The 25249-nt window shown below is 32.8% G+C and overlaps 1 protein-coding gene across 2 annotated transcripts; it reads left to right on the top strand.

Annotated features, from left to right (window-relative positions):
• On the top strand, positions 1–23275 carry LOC143224766 (cystathionine gamma-lyase-like). 2 transcript variants are annotated; one of them, XM_076453042.1, is made up of 10 exons: positions 1–310; positions 3999–4080; positions 5414–5509; positions 7787–7896; positions 11152–11283; positions 15062–15119; positions 15822–15899; positions 19428–19580; positions 20919–21093; positions 21831–23275. In XM_076453042.1, exons 1-10 carry the CDS (start codon positions 47–49, stop codon positions 21991–21993), a joined length of 1311 nt encoding a protein of 436 aa, XP_076309157.1. In that variant the 5' UTR covers positions 1–46; the 3' UTR covers positions 21994–23275. The 2 variants fall into 2 exon arrangements, with proteins under 2 accessions (XP_076309157.1, XP_076309166.1); XM_076453051.1 differs by having other exon boundaries at positions 21538–21840.
• The last annotated feature ends 1974 nt before the right edge of the window (positions 23276–25249 follow it).

Raw genomic sequence — 25249 nt, 5'->3', positions numbered from 1 at the left:
TCTCATTCCTTTTTCATTTTAGAATTATCTATTCAAATATGTAAAGATGAGTTTTACCCTTACTAACAAAGATATGTTAGATATATTCAGAAGACAAATGTATGAAACCATTCCTGACAAATCTGTTTTTGAACAAAGTAATCATAATAATGAAGAGGTCGTAGACATCGTTGGAAGATCAAGAGATGAACATTTTGCAACAAAGGCTGTTCATGAAGGGCAAGATTCCTCGCAATGGACACATAAAGCAGTGGTGCCACCTATCTGTACAGCAACAACATTTTGTCAGTTCTCTCCTGAAAAGCATGAGGTAACATTAGACAGTTAAAGCTACCTGTATAATACACGGAGATATACAACATTAAGAAACATACAAACAAGAGTGCAACATAATGTAATAATTTCGTCAAAAGAGATACAAACAACTGGTGTAACACAATATAATAACGCTAAGAAAGTTAAAAACACTTGATGTAACACGACGTAAAACGTTTACATTCTTGTTTATGAACTTTTAACATTCCATTTTTAGCCGCTCTTTTGAGAAATATGTATGTTTATAATTGCACTATACTTTCTTAATTGATGTAATTTTTAGGATATTTATTTTTATTTATATTTTACAAGACTATTTAACACAGGATAGTGACAGTAACGAATTTAGCCTACAATTATTGTTAATAGTCGTAATATATAAACATTCTCTCTCTTACAAATTATATTACAGTAATTTCATGTAAACAAGAACGTACAAGTGATATAAAATAGTAGAAGAAAAGGAGAAAAAGTCAAAACAATTTTGCCAGCACATTTTCTCGTGATATACAACCAACTGTTGAGAATAGTGATTGGAAGTAATGGTGTTAAGTCTACCTGTGGTAGGTACAGCACAGTTAATCCACTGTGTTACCTGTGGTAAGTTTTTTTGTTTTTGAATTTCGCGCAAAGCTACACGATGGCTATCTGCGTTAGCCTTTCCTAATTTAGTAGTATAAGACAAGAGGGAAGGCAGCTAATCATCACTACCCACCGCCAACTATTGGGCTATTATTTTATCAACGAATAGTGGGATTAACTATCACATCATAACGCCTCCACAGCTGAAAGAGCGAACATGTTTGGTGCGACGAGGATTCAAACCAGCGACCCACAGATTACAAGTCGAGCGCCCTAACCACCTGGCCATGTTAATATATTATATATGAAAGGTACAGCACAGATAATCTACTGTGTTGTATTGCGCTTACAACAAACAAATACTTCAACTTAACTTGTCAATGATATGAAGATGTAATAACTATTATATATTTTTTATGTTTAGGTAATTAATTATAAATAGCTGCCAAATTAAGCATTGTAAGTTACAAAATGTAATCTATATATTCACATGCAAAAATATGTGAAAAAATAGTTCGATCACGTTAATAAGTTTGGAGCGTAAGTTATATGTTTCAACAATTTTTTCTTCCAGACAAAAATATATAAAAGATGGAATTTCTTTTGGAATATGTCTCGCAGTGAGCCTTCATGTATCTCATATTAGAATTTATATAGAGTATACTAATTTATGGCCATAGAACACTTAAGTGAAATTTATGAAGTTTATAGTATTGACTTCTCTGAAACTGGAACTATGAACTGAACAAATCTGCTAACAAATATCCTTTGTCTTGCATGGGGAAATCTTCAATTAGCATATGGTCATTACAGAAACATATGTCAATGAATTTTCATTGTATTTGACTTATATGCAAAGTTTTATCAACTTTAGAAACGCATGCATATCTCAATGTTCTTCATTCTTTAAAGTAAGAACGTTGTTCTGGAGATGTACTTTCTATTTGTACTACTTTTACTGATAACTCATATACAATCATGATAAGAGAAAATATATGTATATTTGTGTAGAGAAGTATATGATGCTTAAAACAGTAATTTATAAGTATAATGAAATGGTTTTATTTTGGAGCAAACAAATCAACGTTCTACCGAAACATGTAGTATGTTCCACAAAGTAAAACCGTTTCATTATGTTTGTAAATCGTTGTTTGTCAGTTTACTACAAAACTTATACTTTGTATTTTTTGCTATCCATATGGATCCTGTGATACATATATATGGGTAGTGTGGACTAGCTGCCTTTTCTTTAGTCTATAACTTTTAAAGTAAGGACGGCGAGTGCAACAGACACCCAATACCTTTGGCTACGAGTGGTGTTGACAAGAAACAGTAATCAAAAATAATTTCCTCTTTTACGATATTTTACTTTTCTTAACAATGTATTTAATTTATCTTACTCATATATTAGATAATAATTAAAATTATACCTTATTTATTATGGAATAAACTTTGTAACCTTATTTTTAGTGCTATCGTTGAAAACTAATACAATAATAGTACATTTCGTTTCAAAAAAACAAGTGTGTGTGTGTGTGTGTGTTTTCTTATAGCAAAGCCACAAAGGGCTATCTGCTCAAACAAACAAGCGTTGTAAATCCGGAGACATACCGCTGTACTAGCGGGGGGCCGGAAAAACAAACAATTTTCTCCAGATAATGTCTCAAATCAAAGTATTACCACATTTTTAAAATTTTATTTTTCTGGTATCAGTGAGGTGTTTGTAACTGTCAATCAAATACAGTCCTATTATAATTTCTGTCCATTTACTGCATGGTAATAACCGTTTACAGTCGTTATGTTTGATATATTTCAAAAACGAGAAGGCTCTTTTTGACTACGCTGCCATGACGCGAAAAAAACAAAGACTGAAATTATGATATGTACAATTATTAATATATTTCTAAAATCTCACTTTATTACTCTTTTTTAGAGTGGTTTGTTCTGAATTTCACGCAAAGCTACACGCGGGCTATTTGCGCTAGCCGTCCCTAATTTTACAGCGTAAGACTAGAGGGAAGGCAGCTAGTCATCACCATCTACCGCCAACTCTTAGGCTACTCTTTTACCAACGAATAGTGGGATTGATCGTTACATTATAATGCCCCACGGCTAAAGGGCGATCATGTTTGGTGTGACAGGGATTCGAACTCGCGACCCTCGGATTACGAGTCGAGTGCCTTCACCACCTGGCCATCCTTTCTTAAGTTAATTATAATGAACACATATTCAACTTAGGCTTTACTTCAAATATCAATCATTTTGCCAATAATACTTGAAAGTAGATTACTTATATTTTATGCTGAATACCTGGGGGTAGACCAACACAGTGGTTAGGGTCCTTGAAATATGAATTCGAGAGTTCATTATTCGTAAAGCCATAGCCACAGCCACAAAAAATGCACTGTGCAATTTGGGGTAGAGATTGCGCAATAACTAGCAAGAGCGGCTGACGGTCAAATCCACCTGTTCTGTTAGATAGCCTAAGAGTTAGCAGTTATTGTTTAGACTAACTGCCTTTCTTTCCGTTAGCCCATCAGTTGAAAAGTAGGTGAGGCTTCGCGCGAAAAATCTGAAATAAAATAAGCAAACCGAAAAGACAGTCTTTATACTATATCAAATGCTTAATTAGCTATTATTTTATGTATATATAAATATCAGAATATTTCTAGTTACAGTGTGACTAAAAAATAATAGGACATATATGCACCATATATATAGATAAATAGATAAAATGAATATTATTAGGATTTCAGCAGATTTCAATAAAATTTTAATTTCTTGTATTAATCTTGATTTACTAAATCGGCTTAATGTACAATTCTTACAAACAAATACACTTATCGTGCAAGGGAATGACAATATAACTTCATTATGCAACTTTCAGGTATCGACTGGTAATTTGTATTTCATAAAGGTTCATACTTGTATTCAAAGGTTATTCCCAAGCACGACCTTTAATACCAGAAAAGAAAAATTAAAAGCCATACTTAGAAATCTTAGTAAAAAATTGCGATCATAAAACTGCTATTAATAAAACTTAGAAGAGTGTTAAAATATAAGAAGATAAAGTTTGTATTGGGATGTTTGTCAAATTACAGGGTTTTGAGTATGGAAGATGTGGAAACCCAACCAGAAAGTGTCTCGAACAATGTCTAGCTTCATTAGAAGGTGGAAAATATGGTGAGAAAGAAGCCTAGTAGTTTTATTTTATTTTCTGAGTGTCATGTATATATATATATATATATATGTAAATATATGCAATGTTGAATGTCTTTATTAATAGTAGCGTATATATTTAAGTTACATTACTCATCTTGCTGCACAGTAGTTTTCTATTGATATTATATATGTATATATATAATTAGATAAATATTTAAAAACAAGGAACCTAGTTTTTATATTTGCTTGGTGGATAAAATTTTCTTGGACGTCAGAATCTGTTTACAACTTCTTAAAGATCCATATTAATTTTCATATTGTGCATAGATCTATTTTTGCATAATCTTATATTACAGCTTAAAATATTTGAAAGTGACAAAATCACGCATATTAAACGCTACGTCGCTATTTTATTTCAACTAGAATTGACATTAATATAAAAAAGATTTCATTCTTGGTATTATTCTCTTAATATTCACTTTTACACTTGCTTTTCGTAAAACAAAAACATATCCATATTAAAAACGATGTTCGAATGTTTTCCATGTACTAATTGAAGTTATAAGAGGTACTTTATTTGAGCACGTAACTAGTTGTTGTTTGAATTTCGCGCAAAGCTACACGCGGGATATTTGCGCTAGCCGTCCCTAATTTTACAGCGTAAGACTAGAGGGAAGGCAGCTGGTCATCACCATCTACCGCCAACTCTTAGGCTACTCTTTTACCAACGAATAGTGGGATTGATCGTTACATTATAATGCTCCCACGGCTGAAAGAGCGAGCATGTTTGGTGTAATGGGGATTCGAACCCGCGACCCTCAGATTACGAGTCGAACGCCTTAATCCACCTGGCCATGCCTGGCCGAGCACGTAACTAAAAATAAGTATTGCTACATTAAACATTGTGAAAATCCTACACTTCTGTTCAAGTGTAACCCAAAGCTCAATGATTACTAGCATTTTCTGAACAACGATCAAAACAGTTATGCATGTCAAACAAAAGACTGGTGGAATATCTGTTATATATAATGTGTTGTTACCATACTTTCTAGGTGAAAATTGATGTAAGATCTCACAAGTGTACAGAGAGGGAACGCGTCAGGCCTTTTTATATTCTCGTTTAATTAACCTAAAGTCAATGTGAGATAAAATTCAATAAATGCCCTTGTATAGCGGTTATTACGACGTTTACATGATAATAATTAAGGTCATATCAAGTATAGATAAAGATGAACCCAAGCTCAGATGACAAGATTTACTTCTTTATAAGCAGCTATACTCAAAATTTATAAAATATATTTAACTTGTTGTTGAGTAGAACTATATTTATGATATGGATGACTTTCCATTTCAGCTTTGTGTTTTTCATCAGGACTGTCGGCTGTAATGTCAGTTACTCATCTACTGAATAGCGGAGATCACATCATTTGTTTTGATGACGTTTACGGAGGTAAGTTTTCATAATTTAGATGCTGTCGTAACTTGAAAATATCAGTTAGAAAAACTATACTTGTTACAGTAAAATGATTTGAATACGCAAACAGAAAAGCATATGAAAATCACAGCTAATATAAAGTTACGGTAAAACGGATGTGTCAGAACTGTATTCTAACATTGTATGACATTTCTTAGATAATGTGACACCATCGCTTTTGGTAAGGGTTGTAAAATCCCCTTCCAACATAAACTTTTCTAACACTTAAATCATAAAGATTTGTTCAGATTGGACTTTTATAAATTCAGAGTTATGTATAATCCTTCTGTTTAATGGAATTGGAAAACAAAGGAATATGGATCAACCTGAGGATCCATGACGATCGAAAAAGAGACTTGCAGCCAGTTATTCTGCAACTGTGGTAAGCAAAATACGGTGTCATAAACGTGTATCGTTTCATCGGCGAACTCAGGTGTTTCCAAAGAGTATTGTTGCAAACTTCCTCCCTTTCGAAGATAATACTTACACCCTTGTGCAAATTAATTGAAACAAATGATCATTTTACAATATTTTCAGCATGGCGGCCGGTGTAGGCTCGCTGGACCCTATGTTTTCCATTAATAATCATTTTTTCACACAGACGGCGTCATTAGTTATGTTTTGCAGTACTGTAGATCTATTTTTGGGATATATGACGAAAATTTGAGTAATATTACGCATTCGAAATTGCGTTAGAAGGGCAAGGAGACCAGTCAAAACACAACTTCGTACCAACTCAATGAAGAAAAAATGGTATCAATGGGGTCTGAAATACAAGAACTGGACGCAAGAACAATGGAGGAAGGTGTTATTCAGTGACGAGACTCATTTCTTCGTACAGGGTCAAAGAAGTCTAAATGTTTGCAGATCTACAGGTGAGAAACTTCAAGAATCTCACATCAATCAGTTCGTCAAACATCCCTTGAAGAAGCTGTTTTGGGACTTTTTCAGCTACTTTTTTGGTGTCGAAGTCTTACATATCGTAGAAGGTGTGATGCGAGGACCACACTACATCAAAGTTTTGCACAGAAGAGTCGTTCCAGAATTGAAAAAGAAATTTCCAGATGGATCTGGCATTTTTCAGCAAGATCTGGCTCCGTGCCACACATCGAAACTTGTGAAGAATTTTATGACTACAACGCGAATAAAGGTGCTGGACTGGCCTGGAAACTCTCCAGAATTAAATCCTATTGAAAATCTTTGGGCGATTTGTAAAGAAAGACTTTGGGAAAAGACTGTACTACGAAAGATAAGCTAATTGAGGCCATAATTGAGGTGTGGTACCGCGATCCAAAAATTAGTGAAGATTGCAGGCAACTTGTGGACTCGATGCCAAAGCGGATAATGATCTTCTGAAAAATAAAGGTGGTCATATCATGTATTAATTTGTGAGTAATTTTTGGATTCTCAGAAATAAAACGCAAAAAATTGAAAAAAATTGTAATTTTCCGTCTTGCTTCAATTAATTTGCACAAGGGTGTATCTCCCTACTCCCCAAATTCACATCTAATACTCTCTATTACCATGTCTCTCAAGTAATTTTGGTTTATTTAGTTTATCTCTGTACCAAGATAGTATTACTACTGTTACTCTTTTCATTTCATGTTTCGTATGGATTAAGTTTGATGCTGATTATGGTTACTAATCACTGTAGAATCTTCGGGATGCAGAGGGAAACATCCCTTCAAACATCGCTGATGATTCTATAGTATTGGTTTGTTTGTTTCTGTGTTTGCTGTTAACAATAAATTACACAATGAAGTTATCTGTACTTCGTCCACCGCTTGATAAAATACGCTTTTTAGAGTAATAAACCCTTATATGTATATGATTCGTCTATTACAGTTGAAACCTAAACTGTTCAACAAGTTTATTAATTCTTTTCTTGACAATTTAGCAAATATAAAGTGTAAACATTAAAATTCTACTTTGACTTCGGAGCTTAAATTATGCTTTTATTAGATATTTTTAGAGATAATCAATGTATTTGCATGTACTATATGTCTTTAAATGTATGTTTACATATATGTAGGTCCAAACCATGTATTTAAAAAGAGATACGATAACAATTAAACAAAATGTGTATCGTATCGAAAACACTACAGTTAGAAAATGTTGTAGTCAAATATCATTAGGAAAACTACACATCCTGCTTGATATATTTATATATATATGTATGTTAACAGTTAGGATTTTGCATAACAATTTATTTAATTAGATTTATAATGAATGACTCTTCAATACAATGCCTAGGAACAAGCTCATATTTTAAGACTTGCGCTGAACGAATGGGCATTGAGACTTCCTTTGTTGACGCTAGAGATCCTGTAAACATCGACAACGCTTTTCAAACTAATACAAAGGTATGTTACATATATATATATCTATCAAGCACCTAACGTACATGTAATAATCTGTAAATTACATTCAGGTACTGGAAGTCATGGCTATCAAGAACTTCATTATTATATATATTTACTTCCTGTCCCAAGTTCTTACTTTTCACAACTATGAAAGATAACAACAACAATGTTAGAGGTGAACTATAGGTTGCCTAAAATCTTCTGTCGTGGTTCTGTCGAGGGCTATCTGCGCCAACCGTTCCTAATTTAGCAGTGTAAGATTAGAAGAAAGGCAGCTAGTCATCACCACCCACCGCCAACTATTGGGCTATTCTTTTATCAACGAATAGTGGGATTAACCGTCACTTATAACGCCCCCACAGCTGAAAGAGTGAACATGTTTGGTGAGACGAGGATTCGAACCAGCGACCCACAGATTACAAGTCGAGCGCCCTAATCACCTGGCCATGCTAATCTAATATATGTGAAAGGTACAGCACAGATAATCTACTGTGTTGTATTGCGCTTAACAACAAACAAATACTTCAACTTAACTTGTCAATGATATGAAGATGTAATAACTATTATATATTTTTTATGTTTAGGTAATTAATTATAAATAGCTGCCAAATTAATCATTGTAAGTTACAAAATGTAATCTATATATTCACATGCAAAAATATGTGAAAAAATAGTTCGATCACGTTAATAAGTTTGGAGCGTAAGTTATATGTTTCAACAATTTTTTCTTCCAGACAAAAATATATAAAAGATGGAATTTCTTTTGGAATATGTCTCGCAGTGAGCCTTCATGTATCTCATATTAGAATTTATATAGAGTATTCTAATTTATGGCCATAGAACACTTAAGTGAAATTTATGAAGTTTATAATGTTGACTTCTCTGAAACTGGAACTATGAACTGAACAAATCTGCTAACAAATATCTTTTGTCTTGCACGGGGAAATCTTCAATTAGCATATGGTCATTACAGAAACATATGTCAATGAATTTTCATTGTATTTGACTTATATGCAGAGTTTTATCAACTTTAGAAACCCATGCATATCTCAATGTTCTTCACTTTACCAACGAATAGTGGAATTGATCGTCACATTATAATGCCCCGCAACTGAAAGAACGAGTATGTTTGGTGTGACGGGGATCCGAACCCGCGACTCTCAGATTACAAGTCGAGTATCTTAACCATCTGGCCATGCCGGGCCCTTCTGTCATGAGTATAGCGTAAATCATTCATGACGTGACATAGAGCTAATCCTGTATCTAATAGTTAGGTAACTTAATTACTTTTTTTTCCTGTAAACTTTTCAGATTAAGAAAAAATAGTGTATTGGTTAATATTTCACAGAAAATATGTTGAATATATTCTATTATATGCTATACATTGTACCATGTTTATATATATGTGCAGTCATGTGAAAAAGCTAGGACACTCTATGAAAGCCTGTGTACTTTTGTACAATTTCAACAATACTGAGAGATTATAGGAATATAACAAAACAATTAAAACGTAAGGAAAAACTTTTCAAGGTATTCTGTAAATGTAATTCTAGAAAAATGCATATTCTAACTGAGGAAAATGTTAGGACATCCTACCCCCTAATAGATAGTGTTACCCCCTTTGGCTGAAATAACTGCAGTGAGACGCTTCTTGTAGCCATCTAGTAGTCTCTGACATCGGTATGAAGGAAGTTTGACCCACTCCTCAATGCATAATTCTTTCAGCTGTGAGATGTTTGAGGGGTTTCTTGCATGTACAGCCCGTTTCAAGTCACCCCACAGCATCTCATTAAGATCTGGACTTTGACTCGGCCATTCCAGAACTCTCCATTTCTTAGTTTTCAGCCACTCCTTGGTGGATTTACTGGTATGTTTTGGGTCATTGTCGTGTTGCAGGGTCCAGTTCCACTTCAGCTTTAATATTCGTACAGATGGTCTCACATGATCCTCAAGCACCCACTGATACACAGTAGAATTCATGGTAGATTCTATGACTGTGAGCTGTCCAGGTCCTGCTGCAGCAAAGCAGCCCCAAACAATGACACTTCCACCTCCATGCTTCACAGTTGGCATGAGGTTCTTTTCCTGGAATGCTGTATTTGGTTTACGCCAAACATGTTTTCTGTTCTGGTGTCCAAATAATTCAATTTTGGACTCATCTGTCCAAAGAACATTGTTCCAGAAGTCCTGGTCTTTATCTACGTTCTTTCTGGCAAACTTCAGTCTGGCTTTGATGTTTCTCTTAGAGAGCAGAGGCTTCCTACTTGCACACCTCCCATGCAAGTTAAACTTGTGCACTCTCTTTCTGATTGTAGCGGCGTGCACTTTCACATCAACAGTAGCCAGAGCCTGTTGTAGGTCCCGTGATGACATGTTAGGGTGTTTGGAGACCTCTTTTAGCATCTTGCGGTCTGCTCTTGGGGTGAACTTGCTTGGACGACCAGACCTGGGCATGTTGGCAGTTGTTTTGAAAGCCCTCCACTTGTTGACTATTTTCCGGACAGTGGAATGGCTGATCTCAAAACCTTTTGGGATTTATTTAAAACCCTTACCAGACTCATAAGCTGCTACAAATTTATTTCTTAAGGCCCCAGGCAGCTCTTTTGCTTTCACCATGGTGCTCACTCTCACTTCAACAGTCAGGAGCACACCAAACTAAATGTCTGAGGTTTAACTAGGGCAAGCCTAATTCAAAATGTTGAATAACGATCTTTTAATTATGTGCACCTGGTGTGATACACTTGTTTAAGTTGAGCCATTTTAAGTGGGAATAAATGTGGGGGTGTCCTAACTTTTTCCTCAGTTAGAATATGCATTTTTTCTAGAATTACATTTACAGAAGTTCTTGAAAAGTCATTACTTCAGTTTTAATTGTTTAGTTATATTCCTGTAATCTCTCAGTATTGTTGAAATTGAGATTAAATATCTATATATCCAAAAATGTTAAAAAATACACAAGGTTTCATAGGGTGTCCTAACTTTTTCACATGACTATATATTTCGCGGCCTGGCATGGCCAAGCGCGTAAGGCGTGCGACTCGTAATCCCACTATTCGTTGGTAAAAGAATAGCCCAAGAGTTGGCGGTGGGTGGTGATGACTAGCTGCCTTCCCTCTAGTCTTACACTGCTAAATTAGGGACGGCTAGCACAGATAGCCCTCGAGTAGCTTTGTGCGAAATTCCAAAACAAACAAACAAATATATTTCGATCTATTTTAATTACACTTAAATTTAAAATTTTTGTTTTTAAAACAGATGGTATGGTTGGAGACACCTACAAACCCAACATTGAAGTTAGCTGATATTGCAGCTGTAGCCCGTATTGTCAGAAAACATTGTGGTGCCCTCTTGGTTGTAGATAACACATTAATGTCATCTTACTTTCAGGTAAGATAGAACCCTTAAACATAACAAGTGACTTTTCAGTCGACGCTTTTTTCAGTCCTTATCTGTAAATTTTCAATAACACTCAATACAATTCGGACTTTAAGTTTCGTATCTAAAATAAATGTTAATCTTTGTTTTGTAATTAACATAAGTATGTATTCCGGGGTTTTATATTATAAGCAGGTAGTGCTTGTTATGTTGCACGTTATATTTTGGAAAAAAAAATATTTTATCTCTTCGTGTTGAAACAACGTTTTGAATTTCCAAGTTCAATTATTAACAACATATTCACATTCAGAATGGATTAATTTTGCCTTTTCTTGTCAAAGGAGGTGTAAGTACGAACATGTTTACAATAATATTTCTATATGTTTGAAAATATAGCATTTGTTAGATATTTTATTATAAATAAAACAGTTTTTGTCATTTCAGTGTTGTTAAATATTACAAGTTAATTTCTGTTGTTTTATTCTTGGAAAAGAACTAGATATAGTTATAATGTGGCTTTGGTTTAACAGAGATTAATGGTAACCTTCATCTGCTCTTTTGATTATGTAGATTAAATTATACAGTTTATATACTAGTTTTAACTAAATATTGGTGTGTTGTTTCGTATCCAGAGTTTAAGTACATCATATTAAAACTCTCTGGGAAACTCATCACGTCATTCATTACATTCCGTATTGCCATGTACAATCACGCTCGGTCTGACACTGTTCAGTGTAGTTCCATTTTAAAGGCTTTGTAGTAAGGTTGACTTCAACTTCTCTCCACATGTTTTTTTCTATAATATATCTAACGTACGAAGACGGGGGTTTCGCAGTGCCCATATTAAAAGTCTTATCGCACAGAAAGTTTCGTACGCGCTGCATCTTGTGATTTGATCGATGTGTCCTCATATGGAAGACATTCTCCATCTGATTTAGGTATGCCGCGGTATAAGTATATGGGTTTTTAGACGGAGATCCTTCTCGCCTCTTACAAGACCCGGTATTTTTTTACCACTGATATGGTACAACTTGTTACAAGTCTGATTCTGGATAATCCAACTGAGTCCCAAGTCGGTCCATATTCCTTTGCTTTTGAATGTCATAAAGTATACGAGTTATTCCAGTCTTAAAAATTATATATCCCCGTTATGGACACATATTTATGATCTGAATATATGCTAATTTTGTGTTGGAAAGAGCTGTTATATTATTAATTTTATACCCTTCACAAAAAGGATTAATTTTTGATAGCGACTTTATACCCACTGTGGTTTCATGTAATTTAATAAGCTGCATATTCATAGTGGTTTTAATAACATAACAACCTTCTGTACATGTGTGTCTTACACAGACGAGCATAATTGACTGTGAGTTCGACGATTCATGATAGGCCGCACCCCATCCTCCCACTCTTCCCGATCGTAAGTGCGCTATAAGAGTGATATGAAATTTCACTATTCAGTTACATAACAGTAGCCTAAAAGTTAACAATGGGTGCTATTTCTCTAGGCTATCAATTCAACATTTGGAACGTTCACATGCAAATAATCCTCGTGTAGCCGTGCGCCAAATATTGAAACAAATAAACAAAATCTTACCAAGCAACTATAACACCTCATATGTACGTTAAGAGTAATTATAACTTGCAGTGTATATCTTTAGTTCTACGAAAAGATTAATATTTTCTGAACCATATTAAAATATTAGCATAGCAGCATATTTTCTTTTCATTAGATAATTCTCTTTAGATTCAAAGCCAATGATGTCGTTAACGTCAGCTCTCTGACCTCGGGTTTTACCTCAAGGATTGTTTACATTTTACATTGTAAATAATTATTATGTAATGCATTTATGACTGCTGTCGGTTATTAGGTGAAAAAATTCAGTTAGAGTAGGATTTCTGTAATTTCAGAGGCGAGCATGCTTTAATCATTTTTAATATTTGCCCTCATATTGCTTAAAATAATTTTCCTTGGTTTGTTTATTGCATAGTGCTCCTTATAGTCTGGTTCCCGTGGTAAAACATTTTTATCTCATTATATAGACTAATGAGGTTACTATAATAGAGAATTATAGTGTATACTATTGTTAGAGTTAAAAAAAATAGAAACTTGTTTGTTTTGTTTTTGGAATTTCGCACAAAGCTTCTCGAGGGCTATCTGTGCTAGCCGTCCCTAATTTAGCAGTGTAAGACTAGAGGGAAGGCAGCTAGTCATCACCACCCACCGCCAACTCTTGGGCTACTCTTTTACCAACGAATAGTGGGATTGACCGTCACATTATACACCCCCACGGCTGGGAGGGCGAGCATGTTTAGCGCGACGCGGGCGCGAACCCGCGACTCTTGGATTACGAGTCGCGCACCTTACGCGCTTGGAAAATAGAAACAAACAAAATTATCTTGCTCTGAACTGTATAAGAAAAATGGACAAATTCTTGTTTCCAAAGTGTTATTTTAGAAAGTCGTGTAGTTTAAAAACTTATTTAAGACGAACACTAGAAGAAGGCCATTGACTCCCTGTTTATTTCTTCTTTCTTTCCACCAATTGCACTCTATCTATAATCACAAAGATCCTGAAATTATACTTATTTACAATTCAAGAATTATGTCGTCACGCCAAATACTTGCTGACATACGAGTTTAACATTTAGAAAAAACGTGATAAAACAAATAAAAAAAAACATCTAAAAGGACACAGACTACGTCCCACAGCCATCTGAATTGTGTTTTGTATGAAAAGATATTCTGGATACGTGTGTGGAGCCCCCCGCTAATACAGCAGTATGTATACGGATTTACTGCTCTAAAATCGGGGTTCGATTCCCCTCGGTGGCTTTGCGGTAAGAAACAACAACAACACACACACACCTGTGTAGAATCATATATAAATAAATACTTCGTTTAAAAAACAAACAAACTTCTTTTTGTTTGTATGTTTTATTTTGGATTGATCTACTTACCATTACAACTAACATGTTTCGTTTATACTTTTTGAGTATCTCATATAACTTTTTAAATTCTACCGCTTTTAAAAACCTGTGTAGTAAAATGTGAATAAGTATATAAAAAAGCTTAAGAAAAATAATTTCATCTACAAATAGAGGGCAAGTATTTAATTGGCATCCGTGGAATTTCAACAATAGTGCATATAGATTTCTTTGTTTTTCAGAGGAGAGACTCATTTGGCTCTTTAGTGTGTCTACAGCGGGGAACTGAACCTCGGATTTTAGCGTTATAATTCTGTAGGCTTGCCGCTGTCCCTCCGGGGAACACTACAAATACTAAAAATCAATAGTTTCGTTTTGAGTTTACTTACTGATTATAAGAATTTTTATTGCAACATTAAATACAAAGAGATAACATACGTTCTTTAATTTGTAATAAAAATAATAACAATATTATTGCGGAATCTATGCTTTTACTATTCTGTATAAATTCCTGTGTAACATTACAAGCTGCAATTATATTTTGTATTCTTCATTTTTGAAAAATTCAATATTTGATTTGAAATCATTATTTTTCCTTACTGATTTTGTTATTCATTGAATAAATAAAGTTTTCTGGTGATAACAAAGTAAAATATGACATAAGTTCAGAAAACAAAACTGTTGATCTGAAATAAATTTAAAGTATTTGGTATCCGGCTAAAATTCTCTAATTATCTGAAAACTCACGAAAGGAATATATCTTTCGTCTGTAAACTCATATTGTCTTTGAACTTAGACACTTGTACTAACCAACATCTTGCTAATATGTATACGTTTTATACATCATTTCTTCTTTCTAGAGACCTTTAGACTATGGAGCAGACATTTCGATGCAATCTTTGTCGAAATATATGAACGGTAAGTATGTAAGTAACATATGTGGCTTGTAATGTGATAAATTTACATGTTTAAACATTTGATGTTTTAAACTTAGAAATCAAGTCAGTAAGTAATGGAATTTGTGTAACAAGTTATACAGTAAAGTTCAGTATCTTCTATTTAGTGTGGCTATTTAGGGTCGCAGTTTCGAATCTCCGTCATACCAAACATGTTCACCTTTTCAGCCGTGGGGTAGTTATAATGTTCAAACAATTACACTATTCGTTGATTAAAAGAGTAGCCCAAGAGGGGGTGGTAGGTGGTGATGAGTAACTATCTTCCCTCTAGTTTTATACTGTTAAATTTGGGACAGCTTGCCCTCGTGTATCTTTGCGCGAAATTCAATACAAACAAATAATTCTATATTATATTCGTGTCTTTATTGGCCATTAATATACTTCTCTGCATACAAATTTCATTTTGAGCTGTGTAAAATATTTTTAGGTGGAAATTAGTGGTTCATTTATAAAGTTTTCAAAGATTACATCTATCTAGTTAAAACATGTGGCAACAGATTCATATGTCGCCTTCAGGTTCGTTACAATAAGAAAAGGAGGTTGGTTAAAAGCTTTCAAATATACCACTTAATTATTCAATTGAAGCAAATCCCGTATTATCCGTATTCTTTATTTAGTAAATTAAAAGATTAAAATAGAAGTGTGTTGTTGTTTTTTTCAAAAGGACACTCTGACGTGATGATGGGTACTATTATAACCAACCAGTTTGACTTGTGGAAGAAACTGCATTATTTACAAAAAAGTGAGTTATAGTTCCATAAAACTCTTTCTCTTCTGGAGTTATTACCAAGTGTGTGTGTGTGTTTTCTTATAGCAAATCCACATCGGAATATCTGCTGAGTCAACCAAGGGGAATCGAATCTTGATTTTAGCATTGAAAATCCGTAGACTTACCACTGTAGGAGAGGAAGACTTATCACCAAGTGGATAAAATCATCATACAACTAACAACTTTTGAAATTCTTTGTTTTTACAAATCTAATCGTGTCGTGGCTGGGAGTGTAAACTTTAATAACTTTATTTTACGCTAGTAGCATTTAAAAAGGTTTACTGATAAGAGGCCTGTTTTATTTCTATATAACTGTTTTAGTTTTAAAACTCATCCTATATTTATTGTTTGTATCTAAAGCGTATGTTCATTTATGTTGCCAAACCTAGTACAGTAAAACTTAAGCAGGAAATTGCATAGGGCGGAAGTCTGTATAAGCCGGAAATATCAAAATTTTGCAATATTATCTTAAGATTTCTCTTATACAAGGCCCATCATGGCCAGGTGGTTAAGGCACTCGACTTGTAATCCGATGGTCATGGGTTCGAATTCCCGTCATACCAAACATGCTCGCCCTTTCAGCCGTGAGGGCGTTATAATGGAATAGTCAATCCCATTATTCGTTGGTAAAAAGAGTAGCCCAAGAGTTGGCGGTGGGTGGTGATGACTAGCTACCTTCCCTTTAGTCTTACACTGCTAAATTAGGGACGGCTACCGCAGTTAGCCCTCGGGTAACTTTGCGCGAAATTCAAAATAAACTAAACCTCTTATAAAAGGCATTCTATTCGGTAAAACCTGCGTACCGCGGACGGAAAACTATCTTTCACCTACCTTATCTATCAACAAGTACAATTAGAATGTGAGTAGGGCGGAAAACATGTTTTTGATAAAATAATAATTTCTTATTTAATTAATAATTTATTTAAATACTAATAAATTCTTGTTTGATTAATAAGTTGCTTAAATATTAATAAATTCTTGTTTGATTAATAATTGGTTTAAATATTAATAAATTCTCGGACATTTTGTAACAGTAAGTATTGGTTAAATATATTCTGTTATTTTTCCTGCCGTCATTATTCCGTAGTTCGAAAGAACGATTGACTCTACTTTTGGTCGCATTTGCTGATGAAAAACTAGATAAACCACTGGTAATAGGTGAAAGTGAAAATTCGAGCTGTTTCAAAAATTTAAGGAAGAATCAACTTCCTGTGAAATACAAAGCGAATAAAAAAGCGTGGATGGCAAGTGCTATATTCGAGGAATTTTTGAACAAATTAAATAAAAAAATGAAACAAGAAAATATGAATATTCTACTTTTCCTAGATAATGCAACTTGTCACCCAAATGTTCAACTTTCTACCTCCACATACAACATCAGTTCTGCAGCCACTAGATACAGTGTATAAAATTGAAATACAGAAAACTGATGCTTCAGCATATTATTGCAAACATGGATGCCTCTAAGAGAGCATTTGAAATAACCTGAAATGATAATGGCGGAGATTGTGAAGAAGTTGTTTGTAATGACGATTCTAGTGAAATCCAAACTCTGATTGAGAAGTTTGATGCAGATGATTCTGTGAACATGGAAAGTTTTGTGATTGTTGACAAGAATGTTTTAACAGAAACTGATGAAGCTGATTTAAAATCTATAATAGAATCGTAAGATGGTAACAGTGTGAGATTCAGAAGATGAGCAAAATGGAAAAGACAGTGAGGAAATAGAAATTCCTACTTCATCGCAAGTGTTAAGTTATATTAACGATATCAAATTGTATGCAAAAATCAAGGGGAAAATGGGCTTCATGAAAAGGCTGTAGAATTGGCATTCTCTTGTAACCGCATGAAAAATTCTATTACAAAAACGAAACAGTTGAAATTGGACACTTTCTTCAAATAAATTTGATTAAGATTTTGTGCACTTATGTATATTTTAAATGTCTATTTTTGTTCTTATTCTAATAAATATAGCATAAACAGTATAATAACTTTATTCACAAACCTCTTACTTCCCTTCAGTCAAGCAAGTATAACGTTCTGCTCAAAAATTATATATAATTAAAAACATTTTACTCGGTTACGGGCAATTTCGCCTCAGACAGGTTTTACTGTTGCTGGTAAATATTGATTAGTAACTTCACTTACATGTCAAGATAGCTCAGAATATAATGTTAATTATTTTTGTTAATCGTTACTCTAGGGCCTAGATATTTAAATAAAATAAAGTGATCGTTAATGTTAGACAGCTGTATAAACCTTTATGCCATTTCTTATCTTAAAACTCGATGCTAACTGAACATATTTGAAAATATTTGGGAGAGATAGGAACAAGTAGTGTTTATCCTCACGACAAAGATATATAACTGAAACGTGAAAATTTTTTAAAAGTTTGTTTTTTGTTTTTTGTATAGAAAATATTATTCTTTTCTGTGTCAGTTTCATCATCTGACCAAACGGTAAATGTAAGTCATGCAAAAAAAAAAAAAAATGATGTTTAGGTTAATTTTGAAACTTACGTTACTTAATTCCTTGTTGAAAATTTTCTTCAGTTATAGATTATTTTTTTCTACTAAAAGTCAACATTATATTCCACATAGCAAACTAAACTGTGAGTCAATAAAATTCATTTGTATTGAAGGCTAAAGATGTTAGTTGTGCTAAACTTACGATAACCTAACAGTTACAAGTTAACATTCATTTTTTCATTTACGAAAGGTATTTTTTTTTAATATTCTCTTTCTGCAGCAATGAATACTCACCAGTTATTTGCTCATTTTGCTAAATAAGTCGTACTATAAATCCTGAAGCATAAATAAAAAAATATTGTGTGCTTTGTTTGTTTTGAGTGGGCCTGGCATGGCCAAGCGCGTAAGGCGTGCGACTCGTCTTTGGGCTCTTAGGAAAGACATTGAATTGCTATAAAATTTCAGAGAAGGGTTGCTAAAACAGTACTTGGGATGGAGGAGTTGTCACATAGGGAGAGATTAAGAACTTTAAAATTGTATTTTGAAAAAAAGAAGAATTACAGGGGATCTAATTAAAGTGTTTAAGATTGTAAATGGAATTGACAATGTTGATACATCAACATTTTTCATACTTAACAGCAAGAACTATAGAACTAGGGGACACAAATATATAGATCTAGGCAAAGTAAAAGCTGTCTTCAGCTAAGACAATTTTAATTTTCAAATATGGTGGTTGGCCTATGTAGTGGGTTACTTTCGGATGTTGTGGTGGTAGTATATTTGAGTAGCTCAAAAGACAGCTTGAAAAATATATGTATGATAATAGCTGGCTTTAAAATGTTATTTTCATGATTTATTTATTTAATAGTTTTTAGTTAGGCTTTGAGGATGGGACAGCCAAGATGGATCAACATTTCTCTTGTTTCTAAATATTATGTTGTGTTCTATGTTAACTTTAACCACTAAGTATTATTATGTTTAATGATTTTATGTAAATATTAAATAAAACCAAATATTTCTTAAAAATTGACAGTTATTGGTGCTGTACCTTCTCCATTTGACTGTTATTTGGTTAATCGTGGTCTCAAGACGCTTTCTGTTAGGATGGAAAAACATATGCAGAATGGTTTGGCCGTAGCAAAGTTTTTGGAGTCTCACCCACTTGTTCAAAAGTTGATTTATCCAGGTAGGCACAGTGTATTTAATGAAGAACTTATAACTACTTTTACAACTGGAGTTTATTCAATCTTGAATACATTTAACTATTTCTATAACTAGTGCCACTTCTCTCATTTTAAAAATAAATAAATGATTAAAAGTTGTGTAAACAGTACAGTAAAGTGAAGTTACTTATGGAATATTTTATTTAAAAAACAATAAATGAAACATTTTGTAACATCTTACTGGAAAAATAGAAAAATGAGTAGTTTCATATTGTCTGCCTTGGATATAATCATAAAGAAATGTTTTTAGTTTCTGTCTATTTAAATGAAGTGTTTTATATGTCCATGTGCACCTCAGAGTTTTCTTTAATAATTCTATGAATCATCTGAATCATATTAAGGCTACTATATTATATAAATGTACCACATTTTTTCAGCTGAAATGGCACAGCGATAAGTCTAAGGATTTATAACACTATAAATCAGGTTTCGACATTCATTCTGGGCACAGCACAGACAGCTCATTGTGTAGCTTTGTGCATAAGTACAAACAAATAAAAAGCTGTAGTTATAAACTTTATATACACACATAATAATTTTGTTAAATATTTTCTGAAATGTAATAACTAAAAAGCAAAGCTAAAATAAATATATGTTAAAACTTTCAAATGTATTAAAAATCATAATTTAATGATTCTCCTGAAAGATGGATTGTTCAGTGGGGAGTCTTAAATTATTTGAATGATGAAAGCTAAGGTATTTAAATTTTAAATTTCAAATATTTTAGGTCCAGTATGGCCAGGTGGTTAAGGCACTCGACTTGTAATCCGAGAGTCATGGGTGCGAATCCTTGTCACACCAAACATGCTCGCCCTTTCAACCATGTGGGGGTTATAGTATTACTGTCAATCCCACTATTCGTTGGTAAAAGAGTAGCCCAAGAGTTGTCAGTGGGTGGTGATGACTAGTTAGTTGCCTTCCCTCTAGTCTTACATTTTAAAATTAAGGATGGCTAGCACAGATAGCCCTCATGTAGCTTTGCACAAAATTCAAACCAAATATTCCAATAAGGCTAAAGTGTGTTATTTATCGTAACAATTTGTATGATGTGAATTTCAAAGCATCAGAGAATCTCGTGTATTCAAAAAATATTTCATAGAGATTTGATGAGTGCTTATGATTTAATAAAATAAATTTTTGTTTAGTGGAATAGATTCGAACCTGATTTTCATTTCAAAGAAAAACGATACATTTGAAAAAAGTAGTTAATAAATAAATTATTAATGTGTTTCTTGATATGATTGTTTTAAAAATGCTTCTATAAATTAATAAATGAATTTCCTAATTTATTTCTCTATTAGGTCTTCCCAGCCATCCTCAGCATGATCTTGCATGTCGACAGTGTTCTGGATTTAGTGGGGTGGTAACATTTTTCATTAAGGGAGATTTAAAAGAAACAGAAGAGTTTGTAAAGCACTTCAAGCTATTTACTTTAGCTGTAAGTCTGGGAGATGTAGAGAGTCTTGTTGAAATACCGTAAGTACACTTGATCTGTTTAATGCTCACCACCTGAACGTTGCAGTATGAAAATTTGTAATACAATCTTGTTTTTGTTAGATGATAATGGATTTTTAAAATTTATTCAAATCTGTACTTGATTATTTGATTGCTTGAATTTGAATAGACAATGAATTATCTTTTATTGGGCATAATGCCAGGTTTCTTTAAAACTTTCTTTTCTCAGTTCCCGTTATTAGCCTTAGTGCTATTTTTATATTAAAACTTAAAGTTTTGTATTAAAACTAATCTATTTTCCCTGGTCTACACCAATATATATGTGCATATTTGCCATCTCAAAAAATATTAAGTGATATAATGTACATAAATTCTGTAATAACTTTTTTCTATTAATCTGAGGTATTGTTTAGCCCAGTTCAGATACAATTATTCCTCTTCTTGCCTCAAAATCTGTTTTATTAGCTCTTTGAACTGGGGGAGCTTTTGTTTGCTGTTAAAGACAAAGCTACAGTGTGGGCTATTTGTACTGTGTTCACCACAAGTATCAAAACCAGGTTTTCAGTGGTATGAGTCCTCGGACTTGCTGCTGAGAAACTGAAGGATTGAAGGAAGCTGGAACTGTGTTTGTTTTCAACTAAACTTCGGTCAGCAATATATTTTTAGTTTATTATTCGTTTAACCAAATCATTTTAAGTGTGTAATCATTTTAATTAGCACTAGAAACTAGAGTATATTGTTTATCAGTTATATTTTAGATCTGTTATGACCCATGCATCTTTGTCCAAGAAAGAAAAGGATTTGTTAGGAATAACAGACAATTTAGTTCGTCTTTCCGTTGGCATTGAGTCTACAAAAGACCTCATTGAAGATGTTGATCAAGCTCTAAAAAGAAGTTGTAAGAAACTTTCTAAAGCCTAGGTAGAGTTTTCATAGAACTTTTTACTATTAACTTACTTGATTAGTTACTCTTTGAAAATATGTTTTTAATTTTTAGAAAAGTGAATTAGTAATCTGTTACTGGAAGATCAATTTTATTTTTAACTTATCAAATTATATTAATAATGACATATTTCTAACACATTTAAGAAAATAATGTGATATTTATAACGATTGTTTATCGTATCTGTAGTATATTTTTCTACAGCTTTAGTTTCTGGTATATTTAACTTCATGTATGTTTGTATGATACAAGTACTGCAAAACGTTCACTTTTCGTTAACTGTTAGTAATTTTATTTCTTTCTTGCAGGCTGCTAGAAAAAAAATAACATTAGAGAAGCATTGTTGTCAAATCTAGAATCCTTTGACTAAAATAATTTATATCAGAGAATTAAATATTAGATATTTAATTAACCCAGCTCTTAATCATTATTATTTTGTTTGTGGAACATAAAAATTATTTATATGGAAAAACGGCTCGTTTTTCCATATATATTTCTCTACAAGTGGGTTTTCTCGACATCACTGATAAAAATCATTTGTCACATAGTGTTATGCTTATTGTGTAAAATTCGAGATTCATTTAGTAATTGGAATTTGTGTTTTGTTGAAAGTGTATTAAACCTTCAAAATATCATACATAATATCTTATGTCATTTGCTATTTTTTGTGAATTGAAAGCTTATTGGCTGTTGTAATATATCATTTGTTTATAATTTTTGTTTTAGGGTATTTATTTAAACGTATATTAAATTGAAATCATTATCACTCGTTTTCTACCATTACGACATAAAATATAAAACAGGCTATATTCTTAGATTGAAACTTATCTGTTCTACTGTAAGACAATATTTGTTGATTTTGACACACGAAACTTCGTCATGTAAACATAATTTCCAGAAAGTGTTACATTATTATTCAGTACATTTTGAAATGTTAAACACTGTTTACATCTATAATTCTAATTTAAAAATAATTACGCAATAAAAATAAGCAACAACAAAACAGACAATTGCTTTAAAATTGTTAATTGTTTTCGGTTAGAACACACTTCTGAAACGTTACTGTGAAATAGCTATAGCTAATAATAACTAAAATCTGAAAGAATGAATGGGAAAGTTTTAAGCAAAGCAATATTCGTAATTTACTCTTGTACCACACATTTTTCTCAGTCATTTATATGTAGAAATTTTATAAGATGAAACCTTCACTTGTAATCAGTTGCTTTTTTATTATTAAATTAAACGAGTTCAAGTACCTTAAAAAACTATGTCTGTATTCAATGCAAAGGTAAAGATTTACAGTGGTCGAAATTTGTAAATTTCAAACCTTAAATATGAAAACCTTCTTCAGAAGGCGAACATTCTTATCGAGGACTATAAGAAAAATCTCATTTTGTGCTTCATTTGTGTTGTTATTTGTATCTAACTGGAAAAGACTGATCTTGAAGAGTCAAACACTGTGTCCTCCGAAACGTGATTTAAGGCAGTTTTATGACTACATATTTTACGTTAACCTGAACAATGAAGCAGTTTTGCATTGTACTTGTATATATCGTGCTATCAATAACAAAATCTGTTTACATATTTACACGTACATAAATTTAGTTTCTTAAATTTAGAACTAACATAAAACATGAAACAGCAGAGTTAGCCCTTAGTTATTCTTAAAATGTTGAAACGGTAATTATCGTTAAGTTATGAAAATGCTGTTTCAGAAACAAATGTGAATACTTGATCCACAATAACAGGTCATTTCTCATTATTACATTTAACGAAAAAACTCAGTTATTTGCTATGCATGGTGATGCAGAAAAGGATAGTGTAACTTGTCTGTAAAGAGAAATAGTAGTGAACCAAAAATTCTGATTCTAATTTTCCATACGACACTAACATCACAATGATTAACACTGTATTGTGAAATACACCTTAGAGATTTTTGCTTCATCAACGATCGTATTCAGCTTGATAGAAATGATTATGCATCATTGCCTAACATCACAGTTGCCACACCATTAATGGCTCAATATCTTATCCATGAAAAGACAATTCAAGTTATATTGTTGCGCATGTGTTTATTTTACAGTGAAAAAAATATCGTGGAATTTTGTAAAGAAACTACCACATTAAGACGTTGATATGAAAAAAATGTATTGCTGATTTTGGAGATAATACAAATATTAATGTTGGTGGACACCTTCAACACTGAATAAACAATTTGTTCAAAACACGTGAAATTACTGTGAATAAATTCTTGGAGGGAATTTTATTTTTGAAATATACACAGCTTACAAAAAGTGTTACAACAAGTTAGGATTGTTACCTGTAAAAAATGTTGATGTGAAACCAGCAAATTTTTAATTCCAAATACAATTTTAATTAATTTCTATAAATGTTTGTTACGATTTATATAATGTATAATTAATAATAAAATATTTATACATATTAAAATAGTTACTCACAGAACTGAAATTTTGCAGGTACTGGGTACTTGAACTTATTTTTAAGGCAGTTCTAGTACCGAGACGTATTTTAGCTGTTTTGAGGTATTCTTACGTTTCAATACTTTTTTTTCTTTTTCCGAAATAGGATTACTTCATCCACCTGAGCATCTGTATTTTTTTTGTGAATTTTACCTCAAGTTACTGAAATATATGATTATTAACTAAATGCAATTAATTTGATTTTTTACACACATTCAATCCCTTAACCATTAAACTTCCTATCAATAAGCATCACTTTTTTCATTTTAGCAATATTATTACTATTACTCACAAAAGTGGCGGATTTAAGGTTGTTTGGGTCCAGAGGTTAATAGTTTTTCATATAATAAAATTATGGATTCTGGGGCTGAGCCCCTTCTAGTCGCTACTTAAAATGCTACTGACCCACAAACCATGTTACATTGGTGCATTCAACTATTAGTTTCTTGGAATAATGTCAATATTTCTGGAGTATCCCCTATTTTATAATTTATTAATCCATATATGATACAAAACATTCTAGCAGTAAGTTATTATACATCACACAAATGTTCATATTGAGGCTTAAATAGCCTAATAATTTACAGAATATCTTGCCATGAATTGTGAAGTAAGTTGATAAAATATTGTTTCATTTTGTTTGCAGATTTCGAATATCGCAATCAAAATGACTAACAGTGACAAAAGTTATGACAGTCCACTAATACTATCGCCCAATAGAAACGATTGAAGCTAAGAAGTAGCTTTAACAATT

This window comes from Tachypleus tridentatus, chromosome 1 (genome assembly GCF_004210375.1).
Source record: "Tachypleus tridentatus isolate NWPU-2018 chromosome 1, ASM421037v1, whole genome shotgun sequence".
NCBI lineage: Eukaryota > Metazoa > Arthropoda > Merostomata > Xiphosura > Limulidae > Tachypleus > Tachypleus tridentatus.
This window is presented reverse-complemented; position numbering and strand designations above follow the sequence as displayed.

Excerpts from the sequence above, each read along its gene's own strand:
- LOC143224766 (XM_076453042.1), top strand. The coding sequence starts at position 47 with ATGAGTTTTACCCTTACTAACAAAGATATGTTAGATATATTCAGAAGA. Across the intron at positions 311-3,998 it reads TCTCTCCTGAAAAGCATGAG|GGTTTTGAGTATGGAAGATG; the intron begins GTAACATTAGAC and ends GTCAAATTACAG. Across the intron at positions 4,081-5,413 it reads ATTAGAAGGTGGAAAATATG|CTTTGTGTTTTTCATCAGGA; the intron begins GTGAGAAAGAAG and ends TTTCCATTTCAG.